The 19793-nt window shown below is 40.1% G+C and overlaps 1 protein-coding gene across 3 annotated transcripts in view; it reads right to left on the bottom strand.

Moving 5' to 3' along the window:
* Positions 1–292: 292 nt before the first annotated feature.
* Positions 293–19793, bottom strand: part of FCHSD2 (FCH and double SH3 domains 2) — a 305717-nt gene continuing 286216 nt past the window's right edge. For all 3 annotated transcript variants that reach the window (XM_061201281.1, XM_061201283.1, XM_061201282.1), the window contains 7 exons: positions 12479–12613; positions 7022–7105; positions 6724–6901; positions 6218–6438; positions 5106–5235; positions 4881–4963; positions 293–2372 (listed from right to left, as the gene is read on the bottom strand). In XM_061201281.1, coding sequence (XP_061057264.1) covers positions 2289–2372; positions 4881–4963; positions 5106–5235; positions 6218–6438; positions 6724–6901; positions 7022–7105; positions 12479–12613 — 915 coding nt within the window. In that variant the 3' untranslated portion in view covers positions 293–2288. The remainder of the gene's footprint in view (positions 2373–4880; positions 4964–5105; positions 5236–6217; positions 6439–6723; positions 6902–7021; positions 7106–12478; positions 12614–19793) is intronic.

Raw genomic sequence — 19793 nt, 5'->3', positions numbered from 1 at the left:
CAGCACCTCACACAGTACTGTCGTCATGTGTATACCTTTTTTCTCCACTGGGAAAGAACCTTGAGAGCCAAGACCACAACTTATTTATTTCTATCTCTAGCATTCAGGGTATTACACCTGGCAGGTGGGTGGCATGCGGGACTGTTTGTCCCATGGATGGATTAATTTACTTCCCCCTCTCTGTATCTGTTGTAGGGTTTAAAGGAGGGCCTAGAAGTGTCTTGATAAGAAGCACTAGGTATTTGGAAAAGCCTGCTTACCCAAATCTTTTTATAAGTAAAACTTAGAAAACTTAATTCCATTTTTTTATTATTCAACATTTTATACATAATAAATACAAAGTTTTTACAGCCACTGTAAAGAAAGCACATCTGCACAGAGGTGCTTCCTCTGAGCCCAGCCGTGTGCACTGTGACACTGGATTACATGTCCTGGAGGGAGGGGTTCTTTTTAAAAAGGAGGCATATTTTTACAACTTTGTTTTTTTAAAATAAAATTAGCAGCTCTTCCAAAAAATATTTTAAAATATAACAAAAGATTTCAAATAATCCTCTGAGAATGTGGAAAACCCAGATTCAAGGACAATTTTCCTAGCTAAAGAGAGAATACAAGACTGGGTGGCAAGAACTGCCTGATTTCAGCACTTTGAAGATTTCTAAAGTGCTTTGAAGATTTTTAACTTGTCAACAAACTTTAAAATCTTAAAAAAAAACCCCACCCTTTTCATTTCTTTTTTAAACTTAAGAATAAGTTTGATAAACACAAAAAGACCTCAAATAGATCAACAGGTTAAGAAGCAAAAAACAAAAACAAAAATCCTCAAATCATGGAGAAGATTCATCACTGGGTACTGTCATTGAAGTGATCAAAGGACTAACTGAAAATTTCTTCAGCTCTGACCTTACTTTTGGTCAAAAATCCCATGGGGACATTTGGCGAGCATTTCAAGTTTTTAGATTCTTAGGAGGGATGGCGTTTTCAAAGCATAAGACAACTTTCGAATTAAATTCTGCAAATTTGATTTCTTAAAAAAAAAAAAAAAGCCACTGGCAAATATCCCTTAGTCCCTAAGTAATGCACTCCCTATCTTCCATAGGAGGTGGAGGGCCGCCAGAGGCCTACTCTGGGACGCCTGCTGCTATGGGTTTGTTAGCCTGCAGAGAAGGCTACTCCTGGCTCTCCCTGTGACATGGAGAACTTGTCAATTTGCACCTGTGGAATCCTTTAGTCCTTCACAGGAAGCTGGTTTCCATGAGCCACAGGTTCTTCCTCCCAAGGAAATGTCAGGTCAGTTGGACCTGGGAAGCTGCATTTTATGTGGTGGGTGGCTGCCTGGGCCAGTGGACTGGCTTGGGAATAAAATAATGCTAGAGGCCTCCCTAGTAGAGGAGCTCGACAAGGCAAGTATGTGTCCCCAGTTTATCTAGACATTCAGATTCTAAGGATACTGGTCAGAATAGTATACGCTGCAAAAATTAAAATGAAAAATACCCAAATATAAAAAGAGCATTAAATTGGCTCATTTCAGATCTGGAAGCTCCATTTCTGCTTTCGCCACAGCCTCCTTTCTATTAGTCTATGTGATGGGACGAGATTCGGCTACTAGTTCAGCCCCTCCATGTTAGCTCCACTAAGACTAAATGAATGGCATAAATATTAATACAAAGGACACTGTTATTGTTTTAAATCTGTTAGTTGTGGAAGAGATGTGCATTAATGCAATTGGTGCTAAACTCAGGGCAGTCCATTTTTTTCCAATACGGTTTCAGTTTCTCAATTTGGGGACTAACTGTGGGGAGGAGCCAGCCTCTCCTGAAATCCCTCCTTCTGCTTCCTTATGTAGCCAACATGATCTGATTAAACTCAATCAGATGAGCAAAAGCCACTTGAAGAAAGATGAGAATCTTTGCCACATCCTTGTGGCCACAGTAATATACTGTACGAGTGCACATGATCAGTATCTCTGTGACTGTGCCCTGATAGAGGCCTGGTCTTGAGTCTCATACAAAAACGGGCCACTGTTAGGCAAGAGGGCTGTCCCCCTCTGTGCTTCTAGGGCCCTCTAGGATTTGTGCTGTGGTAGGAGAGATGACATAGAAAATGACAACAAAAAAAGGCACAAAATATTCAAAACATGGGAGGAGTCTACCAGGCCACCCAGTCACATATAATCCTCCTTGTATTTGCTCTGTTCGAGTCATCATCATGCAAAGGTGCCTAAAAAACAAGACTGGCCAAACTCTAAGCCTGGCCTTGATTGTAGCAGTAACGGACGGGCAAACCCATCATCACACCAGTGTGATTTCCACATCCTCGATCTTCTCTGCTGGCCTTCGGTGGTTCTGCGTAGGTGGAGGGGGAGCTGCCCGGACCTGAGCAGGAAACCATCACATGGATTGTCAGTCAGCTTCCCGATTCAGTGCCTGAAGCACCCAAACCCCAACTAGTCATTTATCCAAGGACATGGGCACCCCAGGGCTCTCAGAAATACTCTAAGAATGTGCTTTCAACTTAATTTTCACAACTTCTTACACTGAGAAGGACCTACTGTTCTGGATGAAATGTGAAACTCATGATTCAGGTTCTTGCCTAGGCTGAAATCCTCATGGGCACAAGAGTCTTTGTAGCCCTAAAAGCCTTGTCCAAAGCAAAGGCCTAGAGTTGAAAGCGAGAGAGCAATGCTTGGAGAACTGAAAACCTTTCAACATGTCTTGGAAGGAGAGTTGCAAGAGATAAGACTAGAGAGATAAGCTGGGGGTAAGTCATGAAGGGCCTCATTAAGCCATATTTAAAAATCTGAGCTTTATTCTGTAGGCAAAGAGGAATCTTTGGTGGATTTTAAACAGCAGTATCAGATGTGTGAAAAGATGACTCAGGTAAAAGTTTGAAGAAAACAGTGGTGGTGGGCGAGAATACAGGTGACAGTTTTGGAGACTCCTGTGGTGGTCTGAAAGAAAGCTGATGTTGGCCTGCACTAGGGTACCGGCAGTGGGGGAGCAAAGGGTGGAAAAACTTGACAGCTGTCTCCAAGGTAAACCTGGCAGGACTTGTGATGACTCTTTGTGGAAGGCCGGGTCAGGGAGGTGTCAACGAGTGATGGCAGAGCACTGGCAGGATGGGGGTACCACTCACCAGGACAGGAAATATGGGAGAGGGAGTATGTCTGGGAGGGAAGATAATTAACTCACGTTTTGCTGAGTTTTGGGGGTTTTGGTACATATACACTGAGATTTCCACAAGTCTGAAGCTCAGGGAAGAGACTGGATTGGCAGTTATAAATCTGGGAGTTGTCAGTAAATAAATGGATATCAAAGCCTTGGGAGTAGATGAGATTACTCAGAGAGTGACTTTAATGACTTTAAAAGAAGCAGCCCGTGGAAAGAACCCTGAGAAGCATCAACAGAGATGGATAGAGGCAGAGAAGCCCGCAAAGGTCAATGAAAATGTAACAGGGAAGAGCCAATTCTGACTCTGTGTTGGATCTGTTTCTTTGACTTTAACCTTTGCTTTTTGTTGCTTTTGTTATTATAATCATACACAGTGGCCTGACTCAGGGAACCCTGCCCCTCTGCCTGAATGTTAAACTAAAGTGCCTTTGTTCAGCTCACAAGGAGACAATCTGCCCCTGCCCACCTGAGAATGGCTGCAGAAAAGAAGAAATTAACACATCCCCTCCCCATGCTGGCCAAGCAGGCAAAACTAATGGCCTTTTAACTTTACTTCCTCACCTCCTCCCCCCTCTCTGTTCTATAAAAGAAACAGGCATCCAGACCCCATAAGATGTTTTTTTGGGGACCCTAGTCTGCCATCTTCTTGGTCTGCCGGCTTTCCAAATAAAGTCGTTATTCTTCGCCTCAATACCTCGTCTCCTGATTTATTGGCCTGTCGTGCGGCAAGAAGAGTGAGTGTGGACTCAGTAACAAAAAGGAAGGGCCAGGAAGTAGAAAGCAGACCAGGAAAGTGTGGTAGAACAAATAGGTCCACTTCTCTCCATTCCCGCTCTTACCCGCTAGTCCACGCTACTGTCCCCTCTTGCTTGGACCACTGCTCCAGCCTTCTAACGGCTCGCTCCCTGTGTCCGTTCTGTCACCTTCCATTCATCCTCCACTTAGCTGCCATAGTAGTGTTTTAAAAATGCACAACTGGTCATATCACTGTCCTGCTTACAATCTTACAATAGCTTCCTAAACATTTAGGATCAAGAACCAAGTCCTTAACAAGGCACTCAATATCTGCTGAATGAACAAAGCCAAAGGTAGTGAGTGGTTCAAAGAACTGTGTCAAATGCTGAAAAGGGGGTCTAGGAAAATAAAATTGCAAATATGCACTAGATTAGCATGCGAAAGTTATGACCTTGGAAGAGCTGTTTCACAGTGAGGTGGTGGGGTGGAGTCGTTGGCAGCAGAGTGAGGGGTGAGTAGAGGTGATTATTTGTAAGAATAGATTCTTTTGAGAATAGAAGCTCTCAAACCTCAAAATGCATGTATCTTATTTCATCTCAGTGTCTGTCAAAGAGGCAATTAGAGGCCTGGAAAATAGGTTCTCATTAAATGCCTGCTGGAAAAAAAAATGCTTCTGTTTCACAATTAGACCACCTTAATGCTCACAGAGCTTGTTATAATTTAAATACACTTTCATAGCTGTCACCTTGCAATCTCACCATGGCTCAGTGAGGAAAGCACCAGTGTAAGCTTGACCTTCCAAGATGTGTTCATTTTTATAGAGCTCCTTTTCCAGAGCTCTTTTTAACTTCCCAACTCCATCTCACCCTGGCATGGAGGGAATTAGTAACAACACAGGGGTCATGGAGATACATTAATTTCTAACTTTCAATTTGGAGAAACTACGCATTCTATAACCCTGCCAGATAAGAGACTTACAGGTCGTAGTTTCCCATATGAGGTCTCAGGAGTATGTCTGGATGCCTGTGAGAATCCTGGCGATTCGGCATGGAAGCTGTTTTCTAAGGGAGGGAATCAAAGAAGCTCAATTTATTTGTGTTGTTGAGCAATAAAAATGCTAATGCAGATCTGTTTGCTCTTCAGGTGAACGTGTGGATTTCTGAATGAAAGTGTATGTAGACCCATGCCCAGGAGAACCCTTACCATTTGCTGAAGGAGAGCGGGGGAAGTACTGGGAGCTCCTCTTATCTGGGCTGGGGTAAGGGCTACTAGGAGGCTGGTCATACAGTGGCAGTGGAGGCAGGGAGCCGGGCAGCTTGGGGGAGGGAGAGATCTGCAGCAAAGGGAAGAGAGGTTACGAAGTGCTCACTTGAGGAAGGAGAGACTAGCAGGCTTCTCTGACTACTCCTGGCAAATTACTTTTCTTTGGAGCTGAGTTATGATTATTAACTTTCTTGGTCAGCCTCATTAGAAGCAAATGAACCTAGGATAACCACCCCAACCCCCAGTTTTGTGTTGCATTTAACTTTTTCCTTCCACAGATCTCATTATACTACTGATTTTAGTTTATCTTAAACAGTTACCAAGTCAAACCATTCTCTAGAGTTCTATTGAAAACATACCAAATTAGTCAATTCAGTGAAGAACAAAAAAAGGGACAAGCTGTATTTTTCAGTGCAGATAAAATAATTGGCTGAGTTTCTGACTAACCCAGGTTCTGTAAATGTCACGCTAGGTGGTCACAATACCACACAAGCAAGATGGACAGACATGTTCCTTATGGTCCTGGACCTGCCAGGCCTGCTGTGACTGATCTGAATTAGAAGTTTCCCGTAAAGACAAGGTTTGCTATGATGAGCTAAGCCTATGGAGCTCTGGCAGGCTCATCAGTTCTCTGAAAAGGACTAGCAGGACCTGGGCTGGGCAATGAGGCTCTGACAGTGTGAGGGAGAAAAAGAGCAAGCTAGTATTTTTACTGCATAAACTAACCACAGAGACAATACATTCCCTCTCTGGTTTCTTTCTTTCTCTCCACCAAACCATTCTTTTGTATGTCACACACAATTTAGTATTTTGGCTCCCCAATTCAGAGAACAGAATGTGGGAGAAGTGAGCTGGCATACAGCCATTGCACAAGAGCCTGACTGACAAGTCTCTGCTTCCCAAATTCAGTCTTGCAGAAACCCGGCAACCAAGGATTGGAGTGGTGAGGGTGAGGCCGAGACCACAGCCCACTTTTGCGTGGGTCAACAGACTCCTTGGGAGTCATTTTCTTTAAACATCTTTTAATTCAGCTTTCTCCCCCTGTTGTGCACCTGAATCTCGCGCATCCATGGAGTGTCACCGTTTTCTGAGGCTGAAAGTTCTTCCACTAGCACTGACGGGAAAACTCCAATCCGCCCATTGAATTCCCCTTCCCAGAAGCCATCGTCATCCTGGTTTTCTTTGTTCAAGATTCGGATGATTGCTCCCTCAGGAAAAGATAATTCATCATCTGTCTGGCCCTCGTAGTCATAAAGTGCTTTCACAAAACAGACTAGGTAGCAAGAGAGAGAAAAATGCAGTAAGAACACTGACAACCAGGTTACTTTTGCAGCCACCCCATGCACAAGTGACAACTAAAAGGCCATCGTACAGCTATAATTCTGTACTCACTGAAGATCAACTTTAGGGTTCTACTGTACAGGATAAACGTGACCAAATAAACATATTACAGAAAAGGAATAAAGTTGTGCTTTTTAACCTACTGAAGGCTGACTCCAGGGTAATACAGTTTAGGCCAAATGTGACCAAATAAAGAGTGCCTTGTTTCAGTCTTTACCACTGGCATCTCCGTTGAGGCTGCCTGAAACGAGTTCGGCCTCCGTGGAATTGCTGGATGTGTGTGACCGACTGTCCAAAGCAGCCAAGGACTGCAGCATGCTCAGCAGACTGTTCGAGGTGGGAAACTGTAGGTACTTTTCTGGTACATAACCCACTTGGCCGACTTTATTTCGAGCCTGAGTAAAAGACACGTGACAAAACAGGTTTGCACACACAATTTGGACAGGGTACAACAAGAACCAAAACAAACTCCTGAAAATGTCACAAGAAGGGGCGATATGAGCAAAGGAATATACCTTTACCCAGTCTTCCATATCTCCATCTTCAATCACTTCTAACACCTCATGTTCCTCAATGGTCAACTCATCTGGTTGAGAAGCCTGCAATGTAGGATGGTCATGGACAAAATTAAAAAGGTTAGATAAAGAGCAGATGTGAACTGATCATAACAAAAACTGGGGATCAAAATATTGAAATGATTTTGAAAAACGTATTGAACATAAAAATTTGAGTGTTGTAAAACTATCATGAGGTGAAGTTTTACTTTAAAAAACTAAACAAAATAAAGCCACAACAAAAACTGGAGAAACGGAATCCTCAAGAGGCAATCAGGTTCAGTGAACACAGTACTCTGCTGGAAGTAGAGGACCTGGGTTCTAGCTCCAGCTTATGTATCTATTGGTAAGTTATTCAACTTCTTGATGCCTCCATTTCTTCAAAATGACAATCCTGCCATTCTCGGGAAGATGGGGGAGTCAGTGTGGGATGAATAAGCACAGAACCATGATGATTTGGGAAGCACAAGCAAAGGAGAAAGCCGTGAATTAGAACTACACCAGAGGGCTACCATGGAGGTGCAGGCTGTGAAAATGCAAAGAGCTATGTACATGGATTGACTGATAGCTTGAGCAGTGCCTGGAATTCGTCTGGAATCACCATAAAACAGTGGCCAAGAGAAGAAAGTTGTAGGAGAGAAATGATTGAGGTTGGTCAAAGTTTGGATTTATTATGCTCCAACTTAACTGTAGAGACTAGGCTGATCCACTTGAGTGCTTCTGCAGAAGTTGCTGTGATTTTTTTTTTTTTTTTAAATCCCTAACAGCAGGAGTCCACTAGCACCAGACACCTAAATACTACCCCTGAGGCTGTAGAATCTGAGAGCAAGCTCTCAGGGACTCTGCAGGGGGGTTGTAGAGAGAGACTTTGTGGCTTTGTTTCCTAAAGAGACGTGCCTGTCACATGTAACAGGAGGGGTCTGCGGACATCTTCTGGCACTTAGTGAACAGCCTTAAAAGCTTTCCCCAAGTCCCAAGATTAGTTAAAACTACTGCTTTAGACCATATAGTTTTTCAGACCTCACAGTCTCAAAGTGTAAAATATCTCCAAATTACACAAGCAAAAGTAAGGCAAGACTCATTTCCAAAGACTCATTTCCCATTTCATGTACATTTCATCAAACCCAGATTCTGGATATTGCTACAATAGCTGCTTGAGACAGAAAAATAGTATTGAAAATGGCTGACCAATCACAGAAATACTCCAGGACCAGAATTTTAAATAGATTACCTCTGATCTCAAAATATGAGGAAAAAAAAGCTCACTGATTTTTGATAGCTTTTCCAATGGAATTTTTTAAAACTTTAATTTAATTAATTTATTTTTATACAGCAGGTTCTTATTAGTTATCTATTTTATACATGTTAGTGTATATATGTCAATCCCAATCTCCCAATTCATCCCACCACCACCACCAACCCCCTCCAATGGAATTTTTTCTCTAATCTGAAACCACACTATGCCTTGAATATACCAGCAAAAGGCACCTACGTAACAAATTCTGTGGCAAAACTTAAAAAGTTATCACCTACGTAACAAATTCTGTGGCAAAACTTAAAAAGTTATCAACAACCAGATTTCAGTGTGTGTGACAGCAAAGCAGGAGGGTTAAGAACACCTTTAAATATAATGCTGCCCTTGTAAAAGAAGTCATGAAGGTCCATGCAAGTTGTCCAACATTGTTATATAAGCAGACACTAGCTTGATCATACCATACCTAAGCAGTGACCAATTCTTCCACTTGACAAGGTCAAGTCCTTTGCATGACACTCAAAACCCTGTGGTCTCTTGATGCTTTGGCCCCAGCAAACTATTCCCTATTCTCTGAACATACCACGTTCTTTATTGCCTCTATGCTTTTATCAGGCTGTTCCTTCTTTCCAGCAGGCCCTGCTCCCTCTTTCCCATCTGGTGACTAGATTTAGATTACTGTGAGTTCAAGTCCAGCTTCAGTCTGTTTCTACAGGCAAGTGACCATAAGACCTTTTAGAGCCTCAGTTTTCTTTTTTATTCCTATTACAATGTAAGCTCCACGAGGGCAGAGATTTTTGTCTGTGTTCATCAATGCTATATCCCCAAACCTAGAAAAGAGCACAGCATGGTACATGGAAGATGCTCACGTACTGACACTTGTTGAATTAATGGGTTGGTTGATAATATCTTCCTTATAGGGTTATTGAAGGGATTAGAAAAAATATATATATATGTATGATACCGGGCACGCAGGACTTCATAAATGGTAGCTATTATTATTACTCATGATTTGATGCCCAGCTTATATGTTTTCCAAGACCACCCACAATGAGCTGGTTGCTTTTTTCTCCTTTTATTCTTATAAGGCTTTGAGCATCCCTCTAACACTGACTACTGTGGCACTCAAGTTAGTTGTTTGCACTTGTGCGCTTCCTATTAGAATGACTTACTTAAGGCAGGGAATGTAATTCTTCTCACTTATCCCAACTAAAGACAGCAAGTGGTCAGTAAATAGTTATTAAATAAACACATGGTCTCACACTACCTCATGAAGTCCTAATATGCAGTGGCAGCCAGGACGCCAGAAGCAGCCATGCCCTCCATTCCCACCACTATCTCTCTAAATTTCCTGTTTTCTTTTAAAACAATATGATTTTTCCTGATTATAAAAGTAATACATGTTCACTGTAGAAAAGCTAGAAATATGTATAATTAAGACCTTAAGATAACACAATTTGGTATCTTACTTTTTGGACATATTTCTTCTTACATAAAAAACTCTAATATAATTTTCAGTTATCTTCATAAAATTTTGTTATGGTTACATTATATGAATGGTTAATTTATTTAACTATTTCCTTATTGGACTGCCAACTTTGCTATTATAAAGTAGTACTATGATGAAAGAGCATTTTGTATCCAGAATGTTCTTCTATATTGTGGGTCACTTTCTTAGGATATATACTAGGTAGGGTCAAAGTTATGAGCATTTTTAAGGCTTTTGAAACTACTCCTTAAATTTAGCTTTTCTTTGTTCTCACCAGATTAACTTAGGCCTTCTTTGCTGGTCTGGACCATAGGAATCACAACTAGGCTTATAGTTAGTCTCTCTCCACTCTAATCTACCCTCTCTGGAATATCTATACCACGACCAGGGTTACCTTATTTAAAAGCCCAGTCTGATTTTAGGACACCCAATGGCTTCCTTCAGCCAGGATAAAAGCCAAACTCAGTCTGATCTACAGGTCTATCTGACATCTTTACTTCCAGCTGCTCTATTTCCCACACTTGATGCTCACACAACACTGAGTTTAACATTTCCTGAACACCCTATTATCTCATCAAACTGTGTCTCTGTATCTGCTGTTTGCTTATAAGGCTCTTTCCCTTCCCTACCTTATCACTGTAACTAGAAAAATCTTATTCATGATCCCATTGAAATGCTACCTCATCTGTAAAATTCCTCAGATGTAATAATCACTCAGATACCTAGGACCTTCTCTGTTTAAGGACCTTAAATTTTAATTCTGGAACTTCAAAGTAAATATAATACTGAGACGGAAGATAGGGAAACAATCCCAACCAAGTTTTATAATATTTTAAAACACCTTACAAGTATCTCGGAAGATGACTTCAGATTTTCAAAAGGTTATCAAAACAGTTTACATTGGGAAAAAAAAATCCCAACCCTTTTAGAAAAGAGGAAGTATTGTTAACTTAAATATATAATACAAGGATGTTAAATGAAAAAAAGTCTGGTAATCACTGATATTGAGGAGTAAATAATATCAGCTTTTGGCTCTCCAGGGATGGTGGTGGTAGGAGTGAGACTGTCCCATGTATGATTTAGATTCTCTTCAGACCCTTCCTCTGCTGTTGTCCCTTAAGCATGGCATTAACATGAAAGGAATTCATTTAAATTAATGCCATTCATTAAAATGAAAGGGATTCATTTGTTCATGTCTTCCTTACATCATTCATTTATTCATTCCACAATTATTTCCTGAGGACCCACTATGTGCCAGGCACTGTCCTAGGTGCTGAAGACACATACACAAGGTACACAGACGCAGACAAGGTTTCTGCCTTCATGGACCTTTAGTGGAGAGTCAGATAAAGAAGTATGAAAACAAACAAGATTCAGTTTGGTTGGTGATAGGTGCTATATAGTAAATAAATGAGGACAAAAGCGCAATGGGATAGAGTAGTGACTGGGGAGTTGGCTATGCATTTAGGTGGTCGGGGAAACCTGAGGAGGCACTATTTGAGCTGAGCCTATATGAAGAGCAGTGGGCAGCCAACCAAGATTTGGGAAAAGACAGTTCCAGGTAGGGGAGCAGCAAGTGCAAAGCTGTCAAGTCAGAGAGGAGCATAGTGCTTTTGAAGACTGAAAGGCAGCCAGAGTTGCTAACGTGTAGTGCGTAGGTTGGGTGGGTTGGTCTAACATGAAGCTAAAGAGATTTGCAGGGGCCAGATCAATCTGGACATTATAGACTCTCGTGAAGAGCCTATTTTTCTTTGTGTGATGGAAAGCTTATAAAGGGTTTTAGGCAGGGGAATAAAATAATCTCCTATACGTATTAAAGATAATTCTGGCTGCGGAGTGGAAAGTGAACTGTTGGTAGACAAGTATGAAGAAGGGATACCAATTATTAGGGGTTTTTTTCTTTTACAGTAATCAAAGCAATGGCCTAGACCAAGATGTGAAATGTGAATGGATTCAGGATATGTTTTGGAGGTGGACTCAACAGGACTGGCTAGTGATTGATGAAGGGAATAAGGAAAAGAGAGGAACCGCGGAACTGAAACTCAATTTACTTTGTTTGAGTAAAAAGTTAATGTGAAAGCAGGGCAGGGGTGAGAGAGATTAAGAACTATTATACCAAATCAAGTTTGGAAGTTCAGGAATCTATTTATCCAGATCCCTGCTTAACCTGGAAACAAGAGGTGGTTATATTAAGGTTAGGAAAGGTAAAGTTTAACAAAACTGCTCTGTCAAGCAATTTTATTTTAATACCAATTTTGAGAACTATCCTAACGGAGGGTCTTGTGTCAGGCAATTGATACAGGTAAGAGTTCTATTTACAGAAAATTTACTAGATGTCAGGCACTGTGCTAAATGCTTTGCTATAAAAGTGGTATCTCATTTAGTCTTCAAACTAGCCCTATAATATTATCCCCATAATATAGATAAGAAAACTGAGGCTCACAGAGACCAAGGGACTAGCGTGGTTATGTAGATCGTAAGTGTCAGAGACAGGATTTTAACTGAGGCAGTCTGACATCAGAGCCTGGACTCTTTCCCATTATGTTATGTTGCCTCTAATAGGAACTGAACACCAATTTTATGATAAGTACAGTATAAGAGGCTGGGGAGATACAGTTACTTGTATCTTCAGAGTTGTCACAATTTAATATGAGAAGTATGTTAGAGAAATACAAACCTTATAGGAATAAACAACTTTGCAGGTGAGTGGATAATTTCTTAAGGTGCCAGAAGGGCTGGAACTGCTGTCATCAAAAACATCCATGTTGTCTTCAAACTCTTCTCCTTCTTCTCTCTCGGTATCTGCATTAAGCTAGGAAAAATCAGAAGCCATTGGCTAGCTTGCTTACTTCAAGAAAATGGATGAAAGCAGAAAAAACACTTAAAACCTGATTGTTTCAAAATGTTAATTTACTTATTCAACTGCACAAAGTATCTGTTCTGTTCTCACTTGCATTTTTCATGTTATGAAAAGGCAGAGTTTTTTTTCTTTTTAAAACCAAGAGTCAGTTAAATACTGATTAATGAAGGCCTCTTACCATTTTAAACTGATCATATCAGGAAACAGTAAAAAGACTTCTAAGTGCTACTAATGATGTGGAGAAACAGGTTTTCAGCTATGGCTGGTAGAAATGTAAACTGGTACATCCTTGAAAAGAACCCCCGCCTACTGAAATTAAAAACTAAACGTGACATTTGATCTAGCAATTTCACTTTTGTGAATCTATTATGGAGAAATAAAAGCACCAGGATGTAAGACTATATATTCTAGGATGTTTACTGCAACACTGCCTGTAGTGGTAAAAGCCTGGACACAACCTATATGTCCATCAGTAGAGGAATGTCTGAATAAACTATGATGTGTTCATATCATAGATAAATAACACCCATTAAAAATGAGTTAGGGACTAGAAAGCCCCAAAATAAATCAGTGCATATATGGTTACATGATTTTTGACAAGAGTCCCAAGATGTTCAATGAGGAAAAGAGAGTCTTTTCCGCAAATGGTACTAGGAAAACTGGATATCCTACAGGTAAAAGAGTGAAGTTGGACCCTTATCTTACAAAAATTAACTCGGGACTTCCCTGGCGATCCAGTGTGGTTAAGACTCTGTGCTTCCATTGCAGGGGGTGTGGGTTAGATCCTTGGCCTGGGAACTAAGATCCCATATGCCACATGGCATGGCCAAAAAAAAAAAAAAAAAAAAAATTAACTCAAATGGACAGAAGACCTAAACATAAAAGCTAAAACTATAAAACTTTTAGAAGAAGACAGAGGGGAAAAGCTTCATGACACCAGATTTGGCAATGATTTCTCGAATATGAAACCAAAAGCATAGGTAACGAGAAAAAAAATAGACAAATTGGACTACATCAAATTTAAAACTTTTGTGCATCAAAGGACAACAGAGTAAAAAGGCAACCCACAGAATGGGAGAAAATATCTGCAAATCATATCTGATAAGGGATTGGGACTTCCCTGGTGGTCCAGTGGGTAAGACTCCGCGCTCCCAATGCAGGGGGCCCGGGTTCGATCTCTGGTCGGGGAACTAGATCCCGCATGCAGGCTGCAACTAAGTAGTCCACATGCCGCAACTAAGAAGCCTGCAGGCCGCAACTAAAAGATCCCGCATGCCGCAACTAAAGACCCCACGTGCCACAATGAAGATCCCGTGTGCTGCAACTAAGACCTGGCGCAGCCTAAATAAATGTAAAAAAAAAAAGATTAAAAAAATATCTGATAAGGGATTAATATCCAGAATATATAAAGAATGCCTAAAACTCAACAACAAAAAACAGCTCAATTCAAAAATGGACAAAGGACTTGAAAAGACATTTCCTCAAAGAAGATATACAAGTGGCCAACAAGCATATGAAAAGATGCTCAACATCACTAATCATTAGGGAAATGCAAATCAAAACCACAATGAGATACCACTTCACACCCATTAGGATGGCTATTATAAAAAAACCAGGAATTAAGTGTTGGTAAGGATGTGGGGAAACTGGAACACTTGTGCACGGCTGGTAGGAATGTAAAATGTGTAGCTGCTTTGGAAAATGGTATGATGGTTCCTCAAAAAGTTTAACACAGAATTACCATATAATCCAGCAATTTCACTTCTATTCTTTCAATTCTTTTCAACTTTAATTTCTATTCTATTCTTTCAATCCTTCCTCCCAAAAGAGTTTGAAAGCAGGGACATGAACAGATATTTGATTACCAATCTTCATAGCAGCATTATTCAGAATAGCCAAAAGGTAGAAGCAACCCAAGCATCCACTGAGATGAGGGGATGAACAAAATGTGGTATATGACAACAGAATATTATTCAGCCTTAAAAAGGAAGGACATTCTGACACATGCTACAACGGATGAATGCTAAGGACATTAAGTGAAATAAGTCAGTCACAAAAAAGATAAATACTGTATGACTCTACTTATATGAAGTACCTAAAGTAGTCAAATTTATAGAGACAGAAAGTAGAATGTTGGTTGTCAGGGATTTGGGGGTTGGGGGACAGGGGAGTTATTTTTTTATTTTTTATTTAAATTTATTTATGGCTGTGTTGGGTCTTTGTCGCTGCACGCAGGCTTTCTCTAGTTGCAGCGAACGGGGGCTACTCTTCATTGCGGTGTGTGGGCTTCTCAGTGCTGTGGCTTCTCTTGTTGTGGAGCACGGGCTCTAGGCACACGGGCTTCAGTAGTTGTGGCACGTGGGCTCAGTAGTTGTGGCTCACGGGCTTTAGAGCGCAGGCTCAGTAGTTGTGGCGCACAGGCTTCGTCGCTCCGTGGCATGTGGGATCTTCCTGGACCAGGGCTTGAACCCGTGACCCCTGCATTGGCAGGCGGATTCTCAACCACTGTGCCACCAGGGAAGCCCCAGGGGAGTTATTGTTTAATTGGTATAGAGCTTCACTTTTGCAAGATGAAAAGAGTTCTGGAGATGGATGATAGTTATGGTTGCACAAAAATGTGAATGTACTTAATGCCACTGAACTTTATATTTAAAAATGGTTTAAATGGTGAAGTTTGTTATGTATATTTTGCCACAGAAAAGGGCACAGTTTCTTTTGAAATGTAGCACAAGGAAAATAATTTAACCCAGTTTCAATGTATATTACCCATCATAGCTAAAAGGCATATATTAATTAAAATCGAATTGAGTGTAAAAAATGTATTTGAGTATTGTCCATTATATTAAAATACAAATAATATTTATATGAGCATAAATATCTGACAGAGGTAGGCAAAGTAAGAAGAATAAAGACTGGAGAATAGAGGAGATTGGCTTGTTTTTTATATACCCCTGAACTATAAACTATTAGAATAGGCATGTTCTACTTTTTATTTTTTAAAATAAATTTATTTATTTATTTATTTTTGACTGTGTTGGGTCTTCATTGCTGTGTGCGGGCTTTCTTTTAGTTGCAGCGAGCGGGGGCTACTCTTCATTGCGGCGCGCAGGCCTCTCATTAAGGTGGCTTCTCTTGTGGCGGAGCATGGGCTCTAGGTCCGTGGGCTTCAGTAGTTGTAGCACATGGGCTCAGTAGTTGTGGCTCACGGGCTCTAGAGCGCAGGCTCAGTATTTGTGGCGCACGGGCTTAGTTGCTCTGCGGCATGTGGGATCTTCCTGGACCAGGGATCGAACCTGTGTCCCCTGCACTGGCAGGCGGATTCTTAACCACTGCGCCACCAGGGAAGCCCCTGTTTTACTTTTTAAATTAGAAATCCAATAAAGAAGAAACAGAATAGGCTCAAAGGTTTCTTGGTTTCTAGCTACATATAAACACTTATTTGGCTACTTTTCCCTATGTTTAAACATGCAAAGGCACTAATGCTTACACATTAAGGATATAAGGAATGGAGAGTCAGAACTGGGCTTTACAGTAGAACAATTAATTAAAATACCAAATACCTACTATATGCTGAACACTAAACTAGGCTCTTAGATATGAAATGAAGGACGCTGTCTGCATTGCAGGAGTTCACAACCTAGAGTGGGAAATGAGCAAAACCAAATGCTAAGTGCACAGAGGGCCCTGTGAATATGGAAAGGGTGAATTGAGAAGAAGGTCAGAGATTTCCTGAGATTCAATGAGTCAAAAAGTATAGGCTGCCTATAACGTCAAGTTCTACTCTTTATTGAGCTAATGTGATTTCTCTTGTGTAATTATCACTGACATTTTAAAAGACTCTCTTCAACTGCTATTTACCTAATAAAATTCTAAAGAACTGGGGGAAGGAGAGGGTTCCTGAAGAATAAATAGTACATATTTCTTGTCACATTTATTGCCTCCATTTCAAAGCCCCTGTAATAGTCTCATTTATAACTATTACTGAAAATTCTCCACAGCTGAGTGCCTCACGTGCCTCATCTTACAAATATTCATGTATGGTCAGTCAGATCATTGACAAAATAGACTCAGATCTTGACCTTTCAAATTATCTCAGGCTTATGATTCTATTATTTTCCAATAGGGCGCCATATAAAAGATGAGGTTCACATGCAGGAAACTGCCGTAAAACTAACTTAAACATATTTATATATACTTGGAAGACATTGCCTTTATATTCTAGTAAAGGTTATAGACATTAAAAAAAAACTGGGCATTACAAAAAACAAAACAAAACAAAACACCCATACATCTATAAAAACTAAAATTAAAGCCAATGTGGGCAGAACATGTTTCCAAAAATATAGCATAAGGAATGTTAATATGTACTGTGCTTTGGCACTGGGAATCAATCCAATACATTTCATTCTGGCAACGTTGTTTGATACTGAACATTCCTTTCTTTCTCCTTCATTTTGAGTTCATTTTTTGATTCTCACGGAAGGACTGAAAGGTTGCAGTGACAGCAATAGGGGTCACTGCCACATGCTTTTGCATTGCTCTAGCAGCTTTCCAAAGTACGTCATCGCAGGACAGTTTCGTCCTTTTTCCTCTTCCACCCTCTGTAACTTAGCTGTTGCAATGCCTTCTTGACCAAGCATTTCTAAAATCACATTCTTCCTGTTTCTTAACAACTGCTCACTTACCCCTTTTCCTTCCTGTCATCTGACAGAATTTTAATCAAAACTATTCTTTCTAGCTGTATTAATATTTTTCCTTTCTTAGATGTTGTAAAATGCTTACTCTTATTGCAAGGGCAGAAAAGAACTTTTCCAAGTTGGTTTTAGTAGCTGACCTCCTGTATTCAGCAAAATTATCTCTGAAGAGCTTCATCAGCTTTATGGTCCCTGGATCTGACAGACTTGGGTCTGAATGCTGACCGTGCCACTTACTTGCTATATGACCTTGGGCAAATTATTTGACTTCTCAACTTCAATGACCTCATCTCTATAATGAAGACAATTACTTCTTAACAAGGTTATCATAAGGATTAAGTGAGGCAATACTTAAACCCTTAACACATGCTTAGTACATAGGAGGTACTTAATACATCATTATTGTTTTTATGAGAAAAGGAGAATATAGATTAAAAAAATCTGGTGATATCCAGCATAGAGGAAGGCAGCTCCCTATAACTGGCTAGCAGAACCTCTGAATTCCATCTAGACAGAAAAGTGATCACAGTGAACATCATTCCAGACACAACACAAGTATATTTTAAAAAATGATGTTGAAAATATCAGCAAAATGGATTTCTGTTTCCAGGCAAGATGGAATATTAGAGACCAGATTTAAACTCCTTCCAGAAACAACTAAAAAACTGTTCAAAATATATGAAAGAACAGTTTTCAAGACACTGGACATCATGTGATGAAAGTTAGTGATCCTTGGTGGATGGGAAACAAACAATTTCCCCAACTTACTGTGTGAAAAAAGTTTCCAAGCTGAGATATAGCAGGAGGGAACCCAAGAAAAGGATGGTGGTCTCCCTGAATTGAGGATATGGAACTGGGAATTCAGGAAGGTCAAAGTGGCTAGAGTTTGCTGGGTAGAGTAATGAAGAAATGCATAGAGAGAACTCTGGAAATCTGCAGAGGGTCCCCCTCAAGTGTTCAGCTAAGTACTGATCAGCACATATATGTCAAGAACTACCTGAAGCCAGCAATAGAACCACCCAAAGGATTAGAGGGAACAATCCTCAGCATTCACATAGGTCTGGGAATATTTCCTATTCCCTCTTAACAGAGCAGAAAACCTCATAAGGCACAGGGCATCATGTAGAGAACTGAGAAAATCAGTAAGGATACAGAAGACTTGAACAACACTATAAACCCACTTGACTTAATTGACATTTATAGAACATAACAGCTAACACCAGCAGATTATATATTCTTTTCAAGTACACATGGAACATTTACCAAGATATACCATATAATGGGCCACAAAACAAGTCTCAATAAATTTAACATGATTCAGGTATGTTATCTGACCACAATGGAAATAAATTATGTCATTAATAGAAAGGTATCTGTAAAATTCCCAAACATTTGGAAATTCAATAATACTTCTAAACAACCCATGAAACAAAGAAGAAATTAAAAGGCCAATTAGAAAATATTTAAAACTGAATGAAAATAATAACACAATGTATCTGAATTTGTGTGGTATCTGAATTTGTATGGTGGCGCTTAAGCAACATGTAGAAGGAAATGTTTGTACCAAATGCCTATATTGGAAAAGAAGCAAAGTCTCACATCAGTGACCTTAGCTTCCACCTTAAAAAATTAGGAAAGAGCAGATTAAATCCAAATTAATCAGAAGAAAGGAAATAATAAAAACCAGAGCAGAAATCAATAAAATAAAAAACAGAAAAACAACAGGCAAAAAAGTCAATGAAGTCAAAAGCTGTTTTTTTTGTGAAGATACATCAAATTGATAAACCTCTAGTAGGATGATCAGGGAAAAAAAAGAGGAGACACAAATAAACAATATCAGGAATAAGAGAAGTGATGTCACTACAGATTCTCCAGACAATCAAAGAATAATAAAAAATATTATGAGCAACTTTACACCAATAAATTTGGCAGCTTAAATGGAATTGACAAATTCTTTGAAAGATACCTATGATCAAAGTCCATTCAAGAAGAATAAGTTGAATAACCCTATCTCTATTAAAGAAATTGCATTTGTTGTTTAAAAAACTCCCACAGGGGAACTTCCCTGGTGGTCCAGTGGGTAAGACTCTGAGCTCCCAATGCAGGGGGCCTGGGTTCGATCCCTGGTCAGGGAACGAGATCCCACATGCGTGCCTCAATTAGGGAGTCTGCATGCCGCAACTAAAGATTTCGCATGCCGCAACTAAGACCTGCCGCAGCCTAAATTAATAAAACTCTCAAAAAAAACTCCTCCAGGTCCAGGTAACTGTTGTGGTGACTTCTACTAAACATTTAAGGAAGAAAAAAATTCTACATAAGCTTCCAGAAAATTGAAGAGGAGGGGATTCAAATTATTTTATGAGACAAGCATTATTCCAAAACCAGACAAAAACATTATAAGAGAACTATAGACTAATAAGGTATCTGCCATAAATAGA

The sequence above is a fragment of the Eubalaena glacialis genome, chromosome 10 (genome assembly GCF_028564815.1).
Source record: "Eubalaena glacialis isolate mEubGla1 chromosome 10, mEubGla1.1.hap2.+ XY, whole genome shotgun sequence".
NCBI lineage: Eukaryota > Metazoa > Chordata > Mammalia > Artiodactyla > Balaenidae > Eubalaena > Eubalaena glacialis.
This window is presented reverse-complemented; position numbering and strand designations above follow the sequence as displayed.